The sequence below is a fragment of the Gobio gobio genome, assembly GCF_949357685.1.
Source record: "Gobio gobio genome assembly, chromosome: 16".
Taxonomy (NCBI): domain Eukaryota; kingdom Metazoa; phylum Chordata; class Actinopteri; order Cypriniformes; family Gobionidae; genus Gobio; species Gobio gobio.
Window position 1 is genome coordinate 10,150,473 of NC_137109.1, and position 25,432 is coordinate 10,175,904.

At 38.3% G+C, this 25,432-nt stretch overlaps 1 protein-coding gene across 2 annotated transcripts in view; it reads left to right on the top strand.

The window, feature by feature from the left end:
- Positions 1–25,432, top strand: part of diaph1 (diaphanous related formin 1) — a 177,614-nt gene that overhangs the window by 56,804 nt on the left and 95,378 nt on the right. For both annotated transcript variants that reach the window (XM_079839559.1, XM_079839560.1), the window contains 8 exons: positions 96–201; positions 312–422; positions 2,036–2,154; positions 3,690–3,806; positions 12,206–12,321; positions 14,760–14,824; positions 20,367–20,546; positions 24,291–24,839. In XM_079839559.1, the coding sequence (XP_079695685.1) occupies positions 96–201; positions 312–422; positions 2,036–2,154; positions 3,690–3,806; positions 12,206–12,321; positions 14,760–14,824; positions 20,367–20,546; positions 24,291–24,839 (1,363 nt within the window). The remainder of the gene's footprint in view (positions 1–95; positions 202–311; positions 423–2,035; positions 2,155–3,689; positions 3,807–12,205; positions 12,322–14,759; positions 14,825–20,366; positions 20,547–24,290; positions 24,840–25,432) is intronic.

Consider the following 25,432-nt stretch of genomic DNA (forward strand, 5'->3'; position numbering starts at 1 on the left):
GAGATTTAAGAGCTACGGCTGAGATGGACGCACCTCAAACGATCCACTGAAACTTATTTGAACAAGTGTAAGATGATGGACTGTGTGTGTTTCAGTCACGAGCGTGTTCTGGAGTGCATCACTGAACAGGCCGAAGAGCAGGAGATCGAGAGGTTCCAGCCGCTGCTGTCCGGCATGCATAAAAACTCCATCACTCTCAAGGTCAAACACAAGCTGCTGATACATTCCTCTCACCTGCCCTAATGATGTTGAATCAATCGCTCTCTCAAAAGCCCAGTCATTTATGCGTGTGTGTGTGTGTGTGTGCGCAGGCGGGCTGTATGCAGCTGATCAACGCTCTCATCAGTCGTGTGGAGGAGCTGGACTTCAGGATCCATCTGAGATCAGAGCTCATGAGACTGGGACTCAAAGACATGCTGAAGGTCAGAACACACACTTAGGGTGTCAGTTACAGACACCAGAGAAACAGCACTGCAAATACTAATGCAGTTCAGGACTATAGGTTCTATATAGAACTAGGGTTCTCGATAAGGAGAAATGTCTTAAATGATGGCATAATACTTTCATGCCTAATGGGTGATTTCTGTTTAGTTAATAATTCGATTAAAACAGATAATTAAAACTAAAATCATCCCATAATGGAATCCCTAAGAGCTTCTATATATGATGAGCCTGATAGAATTCTGTAATTTACTTAAAATGAAAATTAGCCCATGATTTACTCACCCTCAAGTCATCTTAGGTGAATATGACATTCTTCTTTCAGACGAATACAATCGGAGTTATATTAAAAATGTTAATTGTTGCCTCGTTTTTGAAGTCCATAAAAGTGCATCTATCCATCATATAACTGCTCCACACGGCTCCAGGTTAATAAAGGCCTTCTGTGACGCATTTGTGTAAGAAAAATATCCATATTTTAAACTTTATTGACTAAACTAACTAACTTTTGGCAGACAGCCATACGCATCGATTTACGGGGTAGATATTTTATTTCGATATAAGAGAAGAGGGGCTTGAGTTTGTTGCCCAGCCCGATCCGCGAGAGGCGTCAAAGCTTGCGATGCTCCTGTACATCCCGTCAGGGGTTACTCTTTTGCCATAAGTCGAATTGCGTACAACTTTCCGCCAAAAGTTAGTTATTTTAGTCTATAAAGTTTTAAATATGGATATTTTTCTTAGACAAACGTGCCACTTCGCTTCAGAAGGCCTTTATTAACCCCCCAGAGCCGTGTGGAGCAGTTATATGATGGATAGATGCACTTCAAAAACGACACAACCATTCACTGCCATTATAAAGCTTGGGTTAGGTAGGACTTTTTTAATACAACTCTGATTTTATTCGTCTGAAAGGAGAATGTTACATACACCTAGGATGGCTTGAGGGGGAGTAAATCATGGGCTAATTTTCTAGTAGTTACAAAAATAAGGGCCAGATTTACTAAACAGGGCGGAATTCCATAAATGCGCCAATGTGATCAACTGAAGACACGCAAATTAATGAACACAGATGCAGCCGGATCATTTCCATAATGACCAACACAATCTACCAGTTAGCGTCTGGTTTAAGATGTGCTTTTTTTGGGTGGTAAATAATGCCGCAAACACCAGTAAATTGACGAGTGCAAACCTTAGTAAATCACCTCCCATGATTCATTTAAATACTCTCATCCTATGAATTTTGCGCCTGAAAGGGAAACTCCTTCAAATACATATGCAATAATAACCCTGTCCATGCCTTTTCAGCGCCAAAAGAGGGTTTGTGCTGGTGCAAGCGGTTATTAAATCTGGCCCTTTGTATTTAATTTTACTTTATAATGTTTGTTGTTGCAAAAGGGAAGTCATAAAATGACTGTGCAGGAGTGATGGCTCAGTGGAATCAGTAAATCTTTGCAGAATGAATCAGATTAACAACTTGTTTTGATTGTCTCAGCTCTTTTCTGCACATGTGCAATTACTGTTTGTTTCTGGGAAAGTCACACTACTGTAAATCAAACAAATTTCATTTAAATTCTCCATCTATGTGTGTGTGTAGGAAGTGAGGTCGATAGAAAACGAGGAGCTCAAGGTTCAGTTGCAGGTGTTTGAAGAGCAGGCTGATGAAGACTCTGAAGATCTTCGCTCCCGGTTGGAAGACGTCCGCATTGAGATGGAATATCCTTCACTGCTGATGTGACTTTTGAAAAGCTTTGGGTTTAATGCTGGCTTTGTAGGTTTAAACACATTTTGATTGTAGTTCCCAAGTTGACCGCCAGGTGTCTCAAAAGTGCAGAATAACTAGTTACAAGCTGAGATGGTCCTTTATTTTACACTCCATAGAAGGTCATATCACATAATACAGGATTGTCTTTTTGAATTTATTTATTTATATATATATTTTTTTTTCTAATTTCCTATGTGAAGATATTTCCCATCCATAACTTTGGGTCGTTTACATTTAGAAAGCACAGTAGTAAAATAAAAAAGCATTTTTCTTGTTTAAATGTCTCATTTAAGAGTCAGAGACACAGTGAAAATTATCATGAAAAACTAATTTATGACTTATTTGGTGCAAGACGCCTCAATTAACATAAGTAGGCTATAACTAAAATATATATACAAACGTGCTGGATATGACAAATCGTTTCAGGTTTTGTCCACCAGGTGGCATCAGAACGTCTAGTCTCACAACCAGCCTAATCACTCATTCACAAGATAAACAGCAAGGAAAAATACACTGTTCATTTGAGATATTATTGTTTATTTAACATTTATTTGAGAAAGTTGCATTATTATGTAATCTTAGAAATTATCACAGTTAGAGCTGAGTGAAATATTGCCTACTATTTATGTTATTTTAGTATATATATATATATATATATATATATATATATATATATATATATATATATATATATATACACTATTATAGTTTTATTAATATTACTAATATTATTAATATTAGTTTTTATATTTAAATGTTTTTTGAAATTTTTGTTTAATTTGTAGTAATTTATTTTAAACTTTTTTTAAATAATTATTAAAAAAAATATTTTAATTTCATTTTAGTTCGTTTTGTGTAATTCAGTGTTAGTTTTATTTCATAAAGTAATTTTAGTATGTCAACTTTACTACAAATTACAGTAAAATTTAAAAATGTGTTTAAAGTTAACAGACCAAATGGATTATATGAATACTATATATAAAATAATATATACTATGTGAATTACTATATATAAAATAATATATACTATGTGAATGAATATATATATTTATTTATTTATTTATTTAAAAAAATAGACAAAAGTACATCATCAATTTATTACTACAAATTACAGTACATTTCCAATTTTGTTAGTTTTATACACTTTTGTCTTTATTATTTTATATATATAGTAATTTACATAGTATATAATATTTTATATATAGTATTCATATAATCATTTTAGTACGTCAACTTAAACTAAACAAAAATGGGAAATTTTGGCTGGCCAACTACCTGAAAATAAGTTGAAGTTATTTTTTTATCATCAAATAAAAAAAAAAATCACTTAAAAATAACATAGTTTTGAATAGTTTAGTTAACAATAACAAGCACACTGAGCGGGTGTATTTTCAGGTGTTATGTGGAGTAAGGACGGAAGGATGCGCATCATGACGGAGTGTTTGCGGAGTGTGTCAGTTGTTGTTCTTTAACTCTGTGTGTTCACCGATGTGACTGAAGTCTTCCAGATCTTGATGAACACAGTGAAGGATTCTAAAGCTGAATCTCTGTTCCTGTCGCTGCTCCAGCACCTGCTACTGGTGCGAAACGACTACATGTCCAGGTATGAATGCACATCACCCCACACTAACCCCTACAGTGACCTTTGACCCTGTCTGAAAACTGCAGAAGTCACAAATGAATTTTGATCGAATTCAGTCGATGTGTGCTGGATTACTGTGACCGTGGTTGACGAGTGGTTGTCTGTCACATCGCTGACATACATATATAAGCGTGAGCCTCGGGGGTTATTTGGCTGTCAATCACTGATGCTAGAGCTGTCAACTTCTCTCAGGTTGTGAAAAATGGCAGAAAGCGAAGTTATTGTGTGGCTGTGGAGCAAGAAAAACACCTGTCAAGAGTTTAGACTGATGAGAGAAGGGAAGAAAAAAGCCTGAGTTGGACACACATGATATAAAAGCTCTGTTTTAAAACCTAGTAAGTTCCCTAGATGTCTAGTGTTGTTAAAAATGTCGATATTTCGATATGTATCGATACTGAAATATCTGAAACTATTCCAATACGATACTACTGCTCGTTTTCACTCTCCCTTCTCTCAGACGGCGGATTGACAGTTTGACACACACCCGAGGCGGTGTCACTCATTCGTCTCATTCGCAGGTTTCGCACCACTGATCTATATAAGGGGTGCTCTAATAAAGTACCAAAATGACTTCTTTTTCATGGCTTATTGCTCTTTAACTGCCAAACACACACAAAATGATGTCAAAATGGCTGTCTCGCCGACTATTCAGGTAAACACATTCAGAAAGATAATGCATGTTGTGTGACCATTATATTGTAGAGCTGCACAATTCTGGATAAATTCTGTAATCACGATTTTTCTGTGTAAAATTAAGATTCTGAAAAAACGATTCTGAAAAAAGAGACTAACAAAAGCTAAACAAAATACCATGCAAATTAGAGGATCGGACAGCTTAAGACTGCTTTAGTCTATTTAAAAAATATAATAATTTGAACAGAATGTCTGATAAATGAGCTCTTGAAGCTCCACCCTCTTCTTGAAAAGGGGTTGGGAGAAGCAGCTCATTTGCATTTAAAGGGACACACACAGCATCGGCGCATTTTTTCTCACCCCCCAAAAGTTTTAACATGCTATAAAAATTATCTGTGCGGTATTTTGAGCTAAAACTTCACATACACACTCTAGGGACATCAGAGACTAATTTTACATCTCGTAAAAAGGGCATAATGGGTCCCCTTTAAATAGTTCCCCCTAAAATAAAAATAAAGTCATTGTTTACTCGCCCTGGTGTTGTTGCTGTATGCCCTTCTTTATTTTTTAGATGACAAAATAAATGTCTCGCTTGAGTCTTCCCATATGAAGACGGTGAATAGCGACCAGCATCAAGTTTTAAAAAAAGACACAAAAGTATCACAGAATGGTCCGATGTTACACGTGCTGTAGATTCCAAGTGTTCTGATGGCATATGATGGGGTTCGGTGGAAAAACAAACTTGAAAATTGAATGTATTATTTATTTAACAGAACTCTTGACCTTGGCCGTTGGTCTTCTGTGCTCGACTGCATGTTCTTGAAACTCTATTAGCGCCACAGGTCACTCCATCTCTCCCAGAAAAAAAAACACAAGTTGTGAGAAATCAAGATTAGAGATTTTGCATTAGAACAGTAGGGTCAGTAAAAGGTTAGAGTGATCTATCCCTTTAAGTTGCCAATAGGCTGTGGAACAGAGCTGATGTCTTTATTTACTTCAGGTTTCCGTCACTGTAGTCACAGGCATAACTGAGTTCGAGAAGATGATTGATTTTAGGTGTCCCATCCATACAGACATTATCAGATCTGCTCCTGTTGTTTGTACAGGACAATCTGTGATCGAATACAGTCAATACCAAACACAGAGTGTGTGTGAGAGACTGAGACTGAGGAATGATTTAAATGATTAAAAGCGATAGTTCATCCAAAAATAAAAGTTCTGTCACACCGTTCTTTTACTATTTTATTATTTATTTACTATTGAAATATGTATTCATATTTTTAAATAGTTTTCTTTTCAATTTCCATTTTTTCCCTTTATTTAATTCAGCTTTAGTACTTTTAGAACTTATTTCAATTAGTTTCCAAGGCAGGCAACGTGTGTGTGTGTGTGTGTGTGTGTGTGTGTGTGTGTGTGTGTGTGTGTGTGTGTGTGTGTGTGTGTGTGTGTGTGTGTGTGTGTGTGTGTGTGTGTGTGTGTGTGTGTGTGTGTGTGTGTGTGTGTGTGTGTGTGTGTGTGTGTGTGTGTGTGTGTGTGTGTGTGTGTGTGTGTGTGTATGTATATATGTGTGTGTGTGTGTGTGTGTGTGTGTGTGTATATATATATTTGTGTGTATATATATATATATATATATATATATATATATATATATATATATATATATATATATATATATATATATATATATATATATATATATATATAACAAAATTATTTATTTTGATTTATTTTCAATAATTAATTACATTTTATTTATTTATTTATTTAATTATTATTATTATTATTAATTATTATTATTATATATTTTATTCAGCTTTATTTCAGCTTTGTTTAAATGAACAACAATGATTTAAGTGATATTTTTAGTTAACAATAACAGCACTGCATTGACACACCCTTGTTGCTCCAACCCTTTATGACCGAATTCTGTGAAACACAAGGGGAAAAAAATGAAGCCATGTTTCTTATGCAATTACAATGAACAGAGAAATTGAAGCCTCAAAAAAGGCTGCAAAATCACTCTAAAACTATTCCATACAACTTCATTCCATGAAGTCACATGTGAAGTTTAACTGTTCAATAGCGTCCATTAAAAGTATAGATGTCCAATTTTGAGTTGGATCTTTTCAATGAACTGGTTAATTTTGGTACACAATTCTGATCTTGAAAATGATTCTTTTATGAATTGGACTGATCTGGTTCTTACTGACTCAATGATCTGGTCCCAATGGATAACATCTCATATCATATCATTAAATATAATGGAATAATTTATGAGTCTTATGGACTACTGTTATGAAGCTTTTGCTTCACTCTTTATTCAGTATAATTGCATGAAGAAGAGCAACCAGCACAGTCTTACAATTGCTCCTGTTATGTTACACAACATAAAGAAGTCACACATGTTTGGAATAAAACAAGGGTGAATAATTGCAGAATGATCATTTTTGGCTGAACTGTCCCTTTAAGAGATTGTAGTTATTCTTTCTACAAAGTGAGAGTTTACAGATAAAGGAGGGAAACAGGAGAGATGGATGTAGTCTGAGACGGGGACACGTTTGATTGATGGGCAGCAGGAGGCGGATGCAGTTGCCGACGGCGACCAGCTTTAAATAAGAACCCGGCCACTGTATGACACCCCCGCTTCAATTAACTACCAGACACACACATACACACACACACACACACTGGTGCATTTAGAAGGTTTTCTTGGCTGAGAAATGATTGCAGTGGAGAAAAGACGCACACATTTCTTTCATTTCTGTTTCTCTAACCTGCTCGTCTAAAATCACCCACACACTCTTATTCTCTCTTAAAAGAGCCTTACACACACACACACACACACACACACACACACACACACACACACACACACACACACACACACACACACACACACACACACACACACAGAATAGAACAGAGAAGATATGGTGAGAGTATGAAAAGACATGGACAGATGGAGAAACAGTGTGTGTGTATGAGGGTTTGCAAACGCTTTCAGGATGTCAGACTTGTTGCTTGTTTCTTGTCTGCTCAATGTGATCCGACAGGCAGGAAATTGGAGAGCCTGTTTCTGTCCTCTCTGTGCGTGTGTGTGTGTGTGTGTGGAATGTTTGAAATGGAATGTTTGTGTACTGCACAGTATATACTGTATACTATTTTTGTAGTGCGTTGCATAATGGGACACATTATCACAGTTTCTTCTGTTGTATCCTGTGAATTTTACCAAATGTAGTTGATCACTTGAGATTTTTCGTGCATAATGAAAGTGAACATACTGTGCACAGTGTGCGTACTGCATACTGCAGACATAATGAGTGCTCAATTAGTATGCAGTTCTAAACATATCCTGTGCTGTTTTTTAAACTCTAAATAATTAAGTTGTTCCTTTTATATTCACCCTATTTTAACGATATAAGCGCATGGTCTAAAGCGCACGGCACAAGTGCACTTAGGGTGTGTCCGAATCCACTTTTGCTAGTGTAACGACGGGAAAAATGGTCGGCGCGACCGCCGCATGATCTAAAGGGTTGTACCTAGTCTCTTAATGAGTCATGGGTGTGTTTTGGGCGTAACGTGCAATAAACCAATCAGAGTCTCATCTCCCATTCCCTTTAAAAGCCAGTTGCGCTCACACCATGCTCAGTTGCGCTCACATGGTGGAATTTGCAAGCTGAACTTCTCTAGCTAGCAAGGAAATCTGCTCGTCCAATGACGCCTGCTTGCTCATCATTACTGCAAATAGGTAGGCTAATTCTGATACATGCAATGGCTAACCATTATGACATGTAGGCATTTTTATATTTATGTACACTAGAGGTCTTCACGGGTCCAAAAGTTTGTACCCGAACCCGAAGAGACCCGTAAATGTGCTACACGGAACCGACCCGGACCGGTCTATTATTTGAAAAGTTGGACCCGTACCCAAGCAGAACAGAGAAAAGCAATAAATGTACTACCCGGAACCGACGCGGACCCGTCTATTTTTTGAAAGCTGGGTCCATGCAGACGCAGACCCGACTGGACCCGATCATATTCCACAGCAAATTGTCAATAAATAAGTCGCAAAAAATTGTCTTACCTACCCAACTCTTTGTCTTGCCTCTAGTTAGCAGTCTTCTCCTTTGTACCTGTCTGTGATGCATACAATCCTCCTTGCCAGGAAAGTTCCATCCATGTTATTCCTCTCTTGCCGAGCATGCCTAATCCACTCATTATTCCAGCGTCAAAAGTCCACCTGCTGTCACGGTGACGGATGACAAATGCAACTTCTGCAGTTTTGCATTTTGTTGTATCTGGAGTCAAGATAACAACTACTGTTTGCCCCTTTGAAATGTAATAACGACTGCTTGTTCAGAGCCATGGCCGAGGACTGTAGCATTACTTATTTAAAATCATCTCTGAGCTGAGTCTTTTCTCATTCTAATTGTGCTGAATGACTCTGATCACAGCCGGGTGACCGATCGACTCGGGTATTACAGACAACGGACAACAGATCCGAGACCCGAAGTAATAGATTGGGACCCGACCTGGAACCGGCTGACCATTTAAAATATAGACCCGAACCCGTACAGGTCCCGGGTCGGGCCTCGGGTCCTTGAGTCTCGGGTCCTCCGTGAAGACCTCTAATGTACACAATAATAATAATAACAATAATAATCTTTGCGCTCGTCTCTCATTAGCAATCACTCCAGTGGCCTCCTTCTGCCCCACCCTGCTTCATACTACAGTAACGTTAATACATACTTTAATACATTAGCTCATCTATGAACATGATTTCAGCCCGTCTGATTCTTTTCCACCGGCTGTAGAGGTGAAAACCACCAAATTCCGCAAAATCAAGACATCATCAAGCTACGCCTTTTGAATAAGCAACATCTAGCGGCGAAACTTACATACTGTGCCTTTAAAGGAAAAGTTCTCCCACAAATAAGCAATTCAGTCCTCAGCAATTTTGCCCTCTGGCCCCTGTCCATCATGGCCTCCTATTCATCCCCATATATATATATATATATATATATATATATATATATACAGTGAGGAAAATAAGTATTTGAACACCCTGCTATTTTGCAAGTTCTCCCACTTAGAAATCATGGAGGGGTCTGAAATTGTCATCGTAGGTGCATGTCCACTGTGAGAGACATAATATTTAAAAAAAAATCCAGAAATCACAATGTATGATTTTTTTAAACTATTTATTTGTATGATACAGCTGCAAATAATAGTATTTGAACACCTGTCTATCAGCTAGAATTCTGACCCTCAAAGACCTGTTAGTCTGCCTTTAAAATGTCCACCTCAATTCCATTTATTATCCTAAATTAGATGCACCTGTTTGAGGTCGTTAGCTGCATAAAGACACCTGTCCACCCCATTCAATCAGTAAGAATCCAACTACTAACATGGCCAAGACCAAAGAGCTGTCCAAAGACACTAGAGACAAAATTGTACAGCTCCACAAGGCTGGAAAGGGCTACGGGGAAATTATTTTTATCTCTTAACAGAGGAACGCGATCGTCTCTGAGCTCCACCATAACTTCCGGAGAGTGAGGTCCAATTAGATCGTGGTTATAGATATATCGATAGTAGATGCCTCATTCTACTGATCCGTGCAGTCGCTAATGAGGCATCTACGTATACATCTATGACCACGTTCTAATTTGACCTCACTCTCCGGAAGTTATGGCGGAGCTCAGAGATGATCACGTTCGTCTGTTAAGAGGTAAAATAATAGCATAAATGCTGCTCGGGTTCTCGCAGAAACTGATCGTTTTGCTAGATAAGACCCTTATTCATTGCCTGGTATCGTTTAAAGCCCTTTGAAGCTGTACTGAAACTGTCATTTGGACCTTGAACCGTTTGGAGCCCATTGAAGTCCATTATATGGAGAACAACCCTGGACTGTTTTCATCCAAAACCTTAATTTCTTTTCGACTGCAGAAAGAAAGACATGGACATCTTGGATGACATGGGGTGAGTAAATTATAAGCAAAAGTTTATTTAAAAGTGAACTAATCCTTTAATATGGCGGAGTACCCTCTGAAGTCCACTTCGCAGTCCACTTACGGTCGAATGGAAGGCACCCTGAGACAATCGGCAGAATGCTCATGATTCTGATTTCATACGATACAATGAGCATCATGAAGCATCATAACAGAAGTCTGTTTGACTATATTCCAGGTCTTTTGTGTGAGAAACAGATCATATTTAACTTTACATTTTGTGTTAAGTTTGAATGCGGCAGAATGAAGAGCGTGAGACCTGGTGGACTGAAGAAATCTGGTGTTGGATTTACACATAGACTTTGTGAAATGTACTAGAGGAAATGGTTTCAAAGTAACATCGAATCAAACATGAAATTTTGAAAGGTCACTGGAGGTCATCATGGACGGCTGGTGTGTGTGTGACCCAGTGCCAAACAGTGTGATGAAAATTTAGTGTTATTCTATGCACTTGGTGCTCACTATCTCACCATTTTTTGGGCTTTCTTCTGAGCTTCAGATCTTCCGTACTGATGGAGAAAGTCAATTTGGCAAACAAAATGACATTGAATTAAACATGAAATTTTGAAGAAGACTGAAACAGCATTTCATCACAGATGAAAGAAAGTCATATGGGTTGTAGAAAGATGAACTTTTAGGTGTTGATTATGAGCAGAGACGTGACATAAATGTTATGAACGTCACGTAAAGAGGTAAATGAGCGAGAATGTTTTCGGAAAGGAGCTGAGCAAGAGAAGTGCGAGACGGAGCGGTTTGCCGGTCGTTCTCTGCTGCCATCAGCAGAATCGTTTCATGCGAGTTTCTCTTCAGCGATTAATGTGCTGACACACGGCAGAAAGTGACGACGCCTCCATATAATTATCCTCCAAATATAACCGCAGCTCAAATCCCCGAGCGGCCCGTCTGCCCACAAACAAACTCTCATTTCACCACTTTAATCACTGACGAGAGAGAATTAATTAGGATTATTCTGATTTCTCCAAAAGCCCCTGGTTAAACACAAACGAGGTGCTGTGCTTGGACACGGACACCAGGGGTCTCTCTCGCTCCACGCAAGAATCCCGGAGCACCATGGAGAGGGAGGGGGAGAGAAAAGAGGGCAAATAAAGGAAAAAGAAACAGCTTGGTGGAAAGTGAAGAACATATCGAGTTCGTTTCACACCAGGTCAAGATGGCAGATTTCTCACAAATGGACTGTCTGAAAAAAACTCTCAAATATCAAACCATCACACACACAAACACACCGGAGTCAGCTATTTTCAGTCTCTCACACACACACACACACACACACGCACACGCACATTAAAACTACACAATCCCATATGGGATGTGTTTCAAAACTAGTGAGCTGTCTACCTAGACAGCATTTCTGGGCATCCATTGATTTTATATCAGTTTCGCTGTGCATTTACTGATGCACTATTGTTGTCATATTTATTCTTTAGTTTTCTTTTTATGTAACGCACTTTGAATTACCATTGTGTGTGAAATGTGCTTGATAAACACACTTACCTCACCTTAAATTACCTACATCGTGTCATTTTGCAAGGTCACTGAAGGTCGTGTGTGTGTGTGATCCTGTACTGAACAGTGTGATGACAATCTCTTGTTTTATTTTATGAACTCGGCCCTCAATATCTCTGGCTTCCTTCCGAGCTTCAGATCTTCCTTACTGATGGTAGTCTAACACAGATTGACGTCTCTCTTTCTGTCTCTCAGGCCTCAGTACTACAAACTCATCGACGAGTGTACGGCTCAGATCGTTCTGCACAGGAACGGCTGTGATCCCGACTTCAAATGCAGGAAGTTTGACCTGGACGTGGGTTATCTGATTGGTAAGACACACACACACACGCACACGTCTTTCACTATATTAGTACTTCCATTGATTTTATATCAGGTTGATGATATTTTCTATGGCCTAACTCAACCCCTACCCTAAACCTACCCATCACACAAAACCTTCCTGCATTTTTACAGTTTCAAAAGAACTCATTCTGTATGATTTATAAGCTTTTGTACCCATGGGGACCTCAATTTAGGTCCCCACAGTGACACGAGTCCTCATGAGTCAGTGTGCATTCAGGTTGAAGTCCCCACCGGGATAGAAACAAACACACACACACACACACACACACACATGCCACATTTGACCACAGGGTGTCAGCATTCAGAATCACATCAAAACATCTCCAATCTCATCCAAATTAATCCGACTTGACATTGAGAGCACTCGCAAACAAGCTCTAAAGGATTTAACGAAAATAAGCTCATTTTCTGATTAATCATATGTAATATTTGTCAGAGACGGCCTCTGGTTTGGCTCACATCGGCTGTGTGGGTCTGATATTTGATATAGTTTCTCCAGCTGTGTTGAGGTACACTCAAAAGTACTTTTGACATTTAAGATTAATTTGAATTGCATATCAAATTTCTATCCATTTGGATGACAGTTTTAACATAAACTAATAAACTTACTGTGATGAGTATTTGTCAGTCGTATATGAATGAAACAGTTAAGATTTCTGTAATAGTACTAATAAACTCAATGAGTTTTAAATGCATAATAACCAGCTTTATATATTTATCAACAAATCCATTTTGTTTCAATCTCATATTTTTTAACTAATTGAATATTGTTTGTTCCACAGCTAGCCATTATTTTAACCATGTTCATACATTTAAATTATATATATATCTGCTCATTATAAACTGTTTGAATAAATCAATTTTGAGAATGATTATTTAAGAAAATAATGAAATCCAATAGATGAAAATAGATCATAAACTATGCCACAGGTGAGTCATTAATTTTTTTAAACTGTAATCCAAATGGATGACATTTGTATATGCGATTCGAATACATAAAACATATTTAGGCCTAAATTTAAGATTTGTGTGGACATGAATCGTTCATTGGAAGCTTTAAACACTTTTACACAGACAACACATTGCATTTTTTAGACCATTCTTTACATAAGCGTCCATTCTTTCTTGCATATTTCCAAACTTTGCTCCATACTGTAACGCTAATGCTTATATCTATCTTTCTGAACATCTTTACGTTTTCTCTACTTCCTTCTTTTCTTACTTCCTTCCGGTTTCCATTCCATACATCCCTCCGAACTTCTAAACCTTCTCTCTTCCTTCCATACTTCCTTCAATATTTCCAAACTTCCTTCTTTCTTTCTTTATGGTCCCTTATGAACGTCCATTCTTCCTGTCACACTTCTGTACTTCTCTATGAACTTTCATGCATACCTTTCAAACTTCCTTCTGTACTTTCATCTATTTCCAACTTCCTTTTATACAAACATCCATACTTATGTACATCTTTCAATTCTGTATTTCGTCCATCTTACTTCAATATTCCCATTGCTCTTCCTGAACGGTCGAACTTCCTTCCATAACTTCCATTCTTCCAATCATACTTCTATACGTGTCTGTGAACTTCCATGCATAGTTAGTACTTCTGAACTTCCTTCCTTCCATCTCTTCTTTCTAGCTTCTCTCCACACCTTCTTACATTCATCCATTTGAACTTCCCTTCATGTTTCCTTTAATATTTCCCTCATTTCTTTCATCTTTCCTTACGTAATTCCATCCAAACTTCCGTTTGTTCTGTCGTCTGAACATAATTTCTTCCATTCAAACTTCCTCCCTTTTATACTTCCCTATGAACTTCCATGCATACTTTACTCTGTACTTCTGTTTGTCTTTTCAGACTTCCTTTAAATTTTCCTTGCATACTTTGTTGTACTTCCATTCTTGATTCCGAATGTCCCTTCGAGCTGCTGAACAAAAACTCATTAACATATCTCACCAGAAACCCCTCCCATTGGCTGCTGACGTCAGCGCTGACCCTCTCGCTGTATGACTCACTGGTTAAACTTAGCTTAGTTCGCTTTCCTCACTCTTTTAGGTTTGCGTTTGTAACGGGCACACGTGCGAGTCATTGATCTGGAGTTCACAGAGACTTTAGGGTTTGAGAACAGACACAGAAGAGTTTTCCAGGAGCTTTAGATGTATAAATGCATGCTCACTCGCTGCCCTTGTGTGGTGATTTCAAAGACGCTTTTGGTTTTCTTATTTTAGCGTGAGTTTGGGATGGGAAGGAGCGAGCCACAGATTTTAATTAGATCGTTCAGTAATCAGAGCACGAATCACAGGAGGAAAAGAGACTTGTCGCAGTGAAAGGCACTTTACACACACACACACACACACACCTCTAAAACCATCTATTCACTCGCTGCCTGTCTCTCTTTCTTTCTAGATAACATGGTTGATCAGACCAAAGTGGAAATCAGTGAAGCCAAGGCCACTGAGCTGGAAAAGAAGGTATTGACACACGGACAAACACACGCTTGAGTCCGTATGAATGACACAGATTTAAACCAAATCAGCGTCTGCTGAAATACATTAAACGGCCATCCTATATATCGATCAACAACTCCAAATCTACTGCATCACACACACACACACACACACACACACACACACATACACACACACAGACGCTGCTCCCAGACACCCCCCGCTGTCTCAGCACGCCTGTCAGTTGACAGATGTGTAATTTGGGAGGTGAGACGAGCAGAACGGAGATTTCCTGTCTCTTCCTGACATCTTCCCTCCAAACTCTCCAAACACAGTCTGCAATTACCTTGCGCGTGCGTGTGTGCGTGTGTGCGTGTGTGCGTGTGTGCGTGCGTGTGTGCGTGTGTTGTGTGTGCATCCTTGTGTGTCTCAAAAACATGTATGGGTTAGATTTCACTCCCAAAAAATAAGTTTAAAAAAATGCTTTCTATTATTAGTCCAGTTAATTTAGTTTTAATTAAGCACATTTAACACTCAAATTCTCATTACCATAATGCATCCTGATGTTTAACTTTCTTTTTTTGTGTGTAACTCATTAATTGATTCTAATTAGATGCTCATTACTGTATTTCCGTACTGTATTACAGTTATAAATGACCTATTTTGGTATAATTATTAAAAATTATGTTTTATACACACGATGTATAAAACATTACAGCTAAAATGTTATGCATCATGATTTCTTCACATTAGTAATGAGAATGAGATTTTTTTTTTTTTTTTTTTCACTTAAACCACTCAATTAAAATCCAAAAACCACTTGAACAACGTTATATATTTTGTTGACTTGTGTACTTAAATTATCCCAAATGTTTCCTAGATTGTTCAAATCCAGAGAAATAAGCAGTTTTAACCAGGACACGGGCCATGTCTGCGTCACCTAATGACGTCATACACGCGTTACCCCCGTTTTCCCGTTTTATTTTGTAGAAACCATGGAAATGCCAACGATGCTTTAACCCTCTGGTGCTCTTCGGTCATTTCTGACCGGAAAAAAATTCTGTTTTTAAATTAAAAAAATCACAGCTTAATCAGAATGATATGAAACTTGGTGACTTGTCTAGCATTAGGTATGTTAACACACACACAAATTGAGGGCATGATTTGAGCATGCTAAGTGGTCGTAAAAAAAATACTCCCACTTGTGCTCTTCGGTCAAAAATGACCACCATAGGAAATTAATGAGAAATCTGCAAAAACACAAATTCACAGAAAAAAATCTATATTTCTAACAAAAAAAGGTATCTAAAACGTTATGATAAATAGTCTTTGAGATTTTTTAAATATATATTCAAATCCATTAAAAAAAAAAATCATTAAATGTGTTCAAAAGAGAACTAGGGAATTCTCAAGCCTCTCCATAGACCTCTTGTGATTACACCCATGGTTGCATGATTTCTTAAATAATTCCAAAAGAGGGCACTAATCTGCCTTCAAAAAAAATATTTTGAAGGCCTAGTCTCTATTTTAACCTGAAATACTGTAATAATTACAAAAAATTACCAAAAAGAAAATTACAAAAAATTGTTTGTAGGATTTTTAATGGCAAAAATAGACCATAATTATTGCATAAATATTAAAAAACACCATCAAATCATCCCAATATACAAAATTAAAAAGAAAAAATATTTTGAAAAAAGAAAAAGAAATTGCATTGGTTTTACTGGGGTGGAGGAAGTTAAATTTTTAGGTGTCCGTTCACTTATGACCGGGAAGACAACCAGTGCACCCCCTAAACGAAGAGCACCAGAGGGTTAATATATTGTGTGTTTTATTAGACTGGAGCAACTGTTTGGAGACATTCATCGACAGAAAACAAATCATTGTTCTACAGCTCAACACAGTTGGTCTTATTGTTTAAATCTCGTTTTACCGCGAGTAACATGTTTTACCATGCCTAATATTGATCTAGTTCACTGCAGTGTGAACGTGCCTCATAGTAGCCGCTGAGTGAACGCATTATAACAACTTTCAACACACTGAAATGTATATAAAATGATAAAACAATGCTGTGTTACCCCATATATGCATGAGCGGAAGAAGCAGAAGAGCTCGTCTGCAGCATATTAAATACGGATTATTTTGAGGTGAAGCCAACATCTCCCATGATTCCACGAAATCAAGGCGCCATCAAGCTATGCCTTTGTTTTGAATAAGCGACCTCTAGCAGCGAAAATTACATATTGTGCCTTTAACTCCCAAGTTCTCAATTTCATTTTCATTACCGTAACACATCAAGGTGTTTTATTATATTTTTTAGTTTTGATTGTTTTTGTATTTCTCATTTTCAGTGATGATTCTCCTGTTAATGCAATGCAATGATTTTTATTAGCTTAAATGCAGAACAACAAATACAAATTCTGAGAATTGTATGATTAAATCTTTTATAAGTAAAGCTTTTATGATTTATTTTTAAACTTCCTTTTTTGGGGTGCACTGTGACCTGGATATGTTAATGAGATGTTTCTGAGGTCCTGTTTACATCAGGGGTCCGTTCTTCGTACGTCGCTAACTCGGTTAGCTGGATTGGATTGTTGACGTTTTGGCATGATCTTGGATTGTTTGGTTCTTTGACGCTCATCCTGGACTTGCTGTCATAGCAACAGGTCCGGAAGCTTAAACCTGCTCGAGAGCAGCTTATTTCAAATAAATAGGATTAGATTGCATCTTTTTAAGCGACGTTGATACTTAAAATGTGTCCCAACCACTGCTACTATATTACAAGAGTTCCTTACTGAACCAGGGGCAAAAATAATTTTAAATAATAATAATATAAACATTTATTTGAAAATAATCTTATAATGTTGTGTATACTACAGACACAGCCACTTGATTGAGAGATTTATTTATGATAGAATAATTACTTTATAATGTTATTGCAGTCTTACACACATGCTGTACAGTTAATCTGAGCCGTGCATTGATTTCAGTGGTGACAGATATTATGGGATGGCTTGATGCAGCGCAGGAGATGCAGAGAACTTGATCTTGACCCTTAAGAAACTTGAATTAATGCTGTCATGTAACAAATCTGTTTCAAATTGAATTAAAAATTAAATGAATTGCTAATTACAACATTGAAATAAAAATGTAAAGGGTGTACAAATACTATAAAATCGTGATTATAAATAATTGGGAATCATGTTGAAAAAAAAAACCCAATACATTTAATTGATCTATTATAACTTTTATGTTGGTTGGTCGTTTCCTTATAAAGATCCAGAAATTATAAAAAAAAAATTGTCAAGTTTTTTGCCAGGTGTCTTTTTTAATTCTATGATGTCATTACGTTGCTGTCTTGCCGCCAGCCAATCGCTGCATTGCTGATCGTGGTTTCGAGTATCGATGCATCTGCCCTCTTCAGGGAACACAAGAATGCGCAGTAATCTTAGACAACTTAATCCAGATATTTGAATCCAATCCGCAAATTCGTTTGAAGAACCAAATTAGCCATCGATCAGTTATCACGATTAAAAGATCTGGGATCTGTCAAATCGTCTCAGATGTATTAAGCGAGGTATGAAGAACCGACCCCTGCTATTAGGATGCGTTTTGGTCGATCGGACCACAAGTGGACGATGCTAAATACTAGGGCTGCGCAATATTTCGAAATTATCGAAATATCGCAAATGTACATATCGCAATGGCACGCAATATCTGAATGATTTTAATAGGCTTCTTCAACATTGTGAAAAGTGTACGCTTTAGGTCGACGCATATAGCAGAGAATACACTGGGCACACGACTGTTACTTATGTGAATTGCTTGACGTTAAAAAGAGTTATTAAACGCAATAACTTGCGAAAAACAACTCCTTGCAGTCTCGCGCTGTCTGACACACACACCGAAACGTGCGCACAAGTCGTTCTTTTTTTTGTGTCTTGTTACACACTCGAACTGTCAAATACACACACAGTTATGCCAAAATGGCTTTCTTGATGAGTATTCATGTAAACACAGTCGGTTATGCTTTAAGTGAAAGATATCAGTTGGGGAAAGAAATAGATTTTACACACTAAAAACAATTTCGTAGCAAATATCGCATTATTTAACAAGGATATCGCATTTTTCGTCAATATCGCACAGCCCTACTAAATACAGGTGTAAACGGGGTCTAAAACGCTTTGAGTTTGTATGCTTTCAACCACTTCCAGAGGTAGTCGAAAATGCATTCGATCGGATTGCTTTCGTAGTGTAAACGCTCATGTGGTCGAATGTGTTCGAACAGCCACAAAAGACCGTCTGCTCTCCGCCGACTGACCTAATGTGTAAATATCATGCTAGCCAGAAGCATGCTAGCCAGATGAGATTCAAACTTTGTCGGCTGGAGACTCTCAAGTTTGGCTTGAAGATGAAAAACAAACCAAACACAATGTTCTCTCACCATTCCGGATTTCTAACACACTCACACTCTCTGTATGTTTTTCAGTCATCTCCAGGGTCATTCATATGTAAATTGCGGGAGTTTTTTTTGTCCATTATGATAACGTCCATACATTTACCCGCCCATAGACCCTCCCCTAAAAATAACCCAAGTTGGGTTGAAAATGGACTAACCCAGCGATTGGGTTGTTTTAACCCAGCGGTTGGGATAAATGTTTGCTTAAAACAACCCAATCGCTGGGTTAAAACAACCCAATTGCTGGGTTAGACCGTTTTCAACCCAACTTGGGTTCTTTTTAACCCAGCATTTTTTAGAGTGAAGAAACCAGGACAGAAGTGGTTGAAAGTGGACAAAAGAGACGGATTAAAACACCAGGTGTAAACGGGTCTACTTGTGATCCCATCGACCAAAACGCATCTTAATACCAGGTGTAAACAGGCCCTGAGATTTACTTGTGAGTGTGTTTGTATTTTCTCTCTCAGAGCCCAAATAAAGTAAATACTCTCTCCTTTGCTCCTGCATTTGTGTGTGCGAGTGTCTATCAGGCTTGTCAGGCGAGTGTTTACTCTTCTCCTCTCTCCTCTCCTTTCCTTTCTAATTCAGAGTAATAGCAGTGTGTCGTCAGAAGTGCGACAGCAAACGACTCTCATTATTAACACACGGAGAAAGTGTGTGTGTCTGTGTGTGACCCCTTCCATTTCCGCTGCAGTCACGTAATTGCATGTCTGGCTTGCAAACACCCGCTGTCAATGTCACCGGAAATTGTCGACGTCTGTCTGTGTGAAGGAGAAGGACAGATTTTCTGGTGGTTTGCGAGGGGAATACTAAAATCTCAGATTTGTTCTCGAGTCCGTCCTCTTGGTCGTCTGCACCGACAACAACAAACCACCTTCATAGAGAGTTTATTGATAACGCAATACGTCACTTTGGTCAAATGAAGATTCTAGCGCTCATACTATTTTAGCTGTATGTACTGCGCACATTATACAACCACACTAACATGCTTAAGACTCTGTATGCAATGTGCTTGACCTCCTTAGTAGCAGGAGGTCGACACGTGCTTGCAGTTTATGCAGATATATTTTTGTTCTGATGATGTGATGACACTGTGTGTTTGTGTAGCTGGAAGCAGAGTTGATGGCACGTCACGAGCTGCAGGTGGAGCTAAAGAAGATGGAGGCCGATTACGAGCAGAAGGTTCTGGACCTCAGCACTGAGAAAGACACGCTGGGGAATGAGAAGAGCGAGAGAGAGAAAGAGAACCAGGGCCTGCAGTCAGAGATCAGCCAACTGAAAGAGAAGGTACATGAGAAACAACCCCACCTACAGGAAATGATGTCATTTTAACCTGTTATCCCACACCGGGCGTGTTTGTGCTTTTAATTTACTTTTGTTTTATAAAAAAATATTCAATCAACTATCACAAACTATGCATCATTTGAAAGCTAAAACACTCAAGATTCATGTTCCGAACTTGTTTTTGCAATAAATACACCAGAGAGGAAAGGGTTAAATCTCAATATATCCAGGAAGCGCATTACAGGCTTGGCGAAGTGTCAATAAAGTGTAACCAAAACAAACTCTACACACATTTTCCAATAATGCATGTGGATCAGACTCTCTGTTCCTGTGTAATGCTGCGTTCACACCAAACGCGAATAGGGCGTCAAAATCGCGTCTGCCGCATCTAGTTTGACGCGTGAACATTTTTAATCCATTCGCGCGTACACAGCGAATTGGACGCGTGTATAAATTGAGCCTTTGAAGCGAAATAGACGTGCGTTCAAGGTGCTCCAGGGGAAATATGTCATAAAACACACTCTGCCTCTTTTCATTTTCATTAAAATATATATATTAAGCATTAATAGCCACACAAATGTGGTCCAGGCAACTCCTACTTTATCTTCACTGCATGTATATTTAAATATCCTTAAAAAATAGTTATGAAACTTCTCTTTGCCCTCAGTCAAAATGATTTGGCAGACAACAAATTATAGATTCATGACACCAAAGATCGCCGTTAGATCCACACAAGACAAACCACTACAGGTCATCAGAGCCAGTGGCAAACGTCAGATGACTAGCCGAGGAAAGGCTGCTCTCGCTGGGGTTAATGAGCGCTGAGCGCCCAGTGATTGCCTGGATCTCACAACTCCAAAAACACAAGATTATTTCTTTAAATAGGCGCTCACTTTATAAGTAAACCACAGATTTGAGCTTTAAACAACTACATTCCCACCTGAAAAAGTCTTAACTACATTTTGTGACACAATAGTAGTATTTTTTAATTATGCAGGGTTTCTCATCACGTCACTTTACCACGTGACAGCAGCGAGCAGGCTCCTGATTGGTTAACGCGGCACGAATTGACGCCAAAGTTCAGATTTTTCAACCTGGGCGTCAATTCGCAAATTCACTTCAAACGCGTGAATGCACAAAAAGCACCATTCGCGCATCACGCGCGTATCATGCAAGACGCTCAATTCGTGTCAGTCACGCGGACTGGACGTGCAAATGAGGCGGAATCGCGCCGCGCGAAACGTGTCTTAAGGCCCGGGTATACTTCGGCCGTCCACGTTCGTGCACCGCCCGCATGATGTAATTTTCGTCATGCGGAGGGCTCGCGGCCGGCCGCACACCTCGTCCGCGCGCAGCCCAAATTTTGAGAATACTGCGCATTCTTTGCACGGTCCGCGTGCAACAGCGCATGCGCCAGCATTACAGAAGAGTCCACTAGGTGGCAATACGCACAGTATTGAACACAGTGTTCAGCCGTCGAAGAAGAGTGTGCAAAGACCGGTTTAAAAACAACACGCTTGAGAAAAAAAAGAGAGAATTTTTGATTCTTCAGTGTTTCTTCCAAACTATGTTGCAATGGTGGATGCACTACAGTTCTTCTCCGATCATGCCCAGCGAATGTCCCGTTGATGACAGGACTCAGTGCTGCCCTCCGATGTCTGGTTGAGCATAGACACTTTTTTACTGCGCATGTGTCGAACGCGATCATCCGCACGCATCCGTTGTGTAGTATACTTTGAAAGACGCGCGGACAGGGCTGCGCGCGTGACGCGTCCGGGCGCTGTAAGTGAAGTATACCCGGGCCTTAACGTGCCGCAGGATCTCCAGACGCGCGTCAACGCGCCTTTCCATTGACTTAACATTGAAATCACTCGCTCCTGACGCTCTATTTGCGTTTGGTGCGAACGCAGAATAAGTGGGCAGTTCTTGACCAGAGTAAAAGTGGACAAATATGTGAGGTGATAGAGAAGTATGAACAGAGAAGAGGGTAAACAAACATGTGGAGAGATATTAATAGAACAGGCAGGACAGAACTGATGTTTGTCGGTTATCTAACAAACACAGACACACTACAGATAATTACAGTGGAAAGAGATGAAGCGCGAGCGTCAGCAGAAGTGCGGAGAGATGTTTGGACCGTATACGGACGGACAGATGGAGCGTCCGAGAGAACTTGCTGAGCTAAACCAACCCGTCACCTACAGATAAACAAGCTTCTCGTTAATGGGATGTCAGTTAGAACTGCGTGAACTACTTCAGATTTCCACAGTCAAACTCTCTCTCTCTCTCTCTCTCTGATGTGACATTAGCAGGCTGGTCATTTTTAATGGGATCTGCCAAGTTCTGGGTAAATAAATTATGCCACTAATTAGACATGAATTTAGACACTCCCTCATGTGCTTCCAACTCTGGCCTGACCTTCTTCTGTCTGTCTCTCCCTCCTTCTCTCACTCATTATTAACTAGATTTTTACATTTTCTGAAAAAAATGTCAGTGATGCCTCTCATGCTATGGTGTCTGCCAGGGTGACATATCACAATTTTTTGATCAGCAACCTAATTTACCTGACAAACTTCAAAAGATATGATTCGAACAAACCCCTAACACTGAGTTGTAGTGTAAGAATAGTTAAAGATGAACTATTTTATAAATAGTTTATAGATTATTTTGTTTAAAAGACTTGCTAACTGAATGCTTACACGTATTGTATTGTACTGTGTATATGTATGTGTATGTGTGTATATATATATATATATATGTATGTATGTATGTATGTATGTATGTATGTGTATATGTATATATATATATGTATATATATATATGTATATGTATGTGTGTATGTATGTATATATATATGTATATATATATATGTATATATATATATATATATATGTATATGTATATGTGTGTATATATGTATATGTGTGTATTAAAGGTCTCAAAGAAGCCAAAACTGTATTTCAAAAACTACACAATACAGTGATTCATGTAATGCAAATTTCAATGGAACACAACAAAAATAAATTATGTAAAAAAAATAAAATACAGAAAATAACATGACTTAAACAATAATTTTATCCTGATTTCACAGAATAAATTATTGGGAGATTATCAAAATATTTGTTAGCCATATATTAATTATATTATATTAATTATATTATATTATAAATTATATTAATTAATTGTTATATTATAATGATATCCATCCAACCATGTGTGTGTATATACAATACTGGTCAATAATTTGGAAAAAAAACATTACTATTTATAATGTTTTTGAAAAAAGAAAGAAGTTTATTTGATCAAAAATACAGAAAAAAAGTTTAAAATAATGGTTTTCTATTTTAATATACTTTTAAAATATAATTTATTCCCATAATCAAAGCTGAATTTTCATCAGCCATTACTCCAGAAAAGGTGATAGTTAAGATTTATATTGTTATAAAATAGTTCTATTTTGAATAAATGATGTTCTTTTTATCTTTTTATTCATCAATGAATCCTGAAAAAAGTATCCAGGTTAAAAAAAAAAAGAAAAAAAAAAAAAAAAGTAGCATAACTGTTTCTTTAATCCATCCATTTAATATTTACGTTTTTTTTTTTTTGTTATTAAAATTTAATTGTAAGATCTCCTCTCCTTCCACTATTTCCACTAAGTTATAGTGTAAGAATAGTCATAGAGATAATTGACTTATTATTTTGTACTGGATCCTAATGTATGACCGCCTCTGTGTTTTTGTTTCTCAGATTGACAAGCTTTCAAAAGATCTCAAAGAAGCCAAAGCGAAGGTCATCACCGTGCATGTGCCTTCCTCTGTGCCGCCCCCACCTCATCCAGTTCCCGCCTCTGGTCCTCCTCCTCCACCTCCTCTACCCGGACAGACGTCCATGCCACCGCCGCCGCCTCCTCCTCCTCTACCTGGGGCAGCCTGTATGCCGCCGCCCCCTCCGCCTCCTCCTCTACCGGGAGCAGCTGGCATGCCGCCGCCCCCTCCGCCTTTACCGGGCGCATATGGTATGCCTCCTCCTCCACCTCCATTACCGGGAGCACCTGGTATGCCGCCTCCTCCACCTCCTTTACCTGGAGCACCTGGTATGCCGCCTCCTCCCCCTCCTCCACCCGGGATGCCCGGTATGCCTCCGCCACCTCCTCCAATGGGCGGTCCTGGAATGCCTCCGCCCCCTCCAGGTGGATTTGGTGGATGGGCGCCTCCTGTTCCTCAGCTACCCTACGGCCTACAGCCCAAGAAAGACTACAAACCTGAGGTGCAGCTGAAGAGAGCCAACTGGAGCAAGGTGTGTATGTTCTCACAAGTCTCCACCCGCTATTTTGACTCTAAATTATGGATCATTTCCCTGATCAGTGACTATTAGTCCAATGACTTTTAGAGTACTAGTGGCAGCTGTTCACTACTCAAGCTTAGTAATGTATCTAGTGGTGAAGGGTGCAGAAATGAAAAGCTTTGTACATGTTTTTGGCCTTTTGGTTGCATTAAATACATGGTTATTATGGTTAACTAAAACCAAAACCGTAAAAGTATATTTTCATTACTTGAACTAAGATAAACATTAACTGAAATAAAATATAATAAGTATATAACATTTAATTTCCGCTAGTTCATTTTTGTTTAATGTTGAAATTCTAAAATAACTAAAACTATAAACTAAAAGTTAATAAAACACAGATACATATTAAAAATAAATAATACAATGACAAAAAATGCACCGCAAAATGACTAAAGCTTTGACTAAAATCAAAATGGAAAAAAAGAAATCTTCACAATATTTACCAAAATTAAAATAGTATATAAATGATACTAAAATAACACTGATTACAGATTTTACATTACACAAGATAATTTTTTTTGTGTGTAAATATGAAAATACTA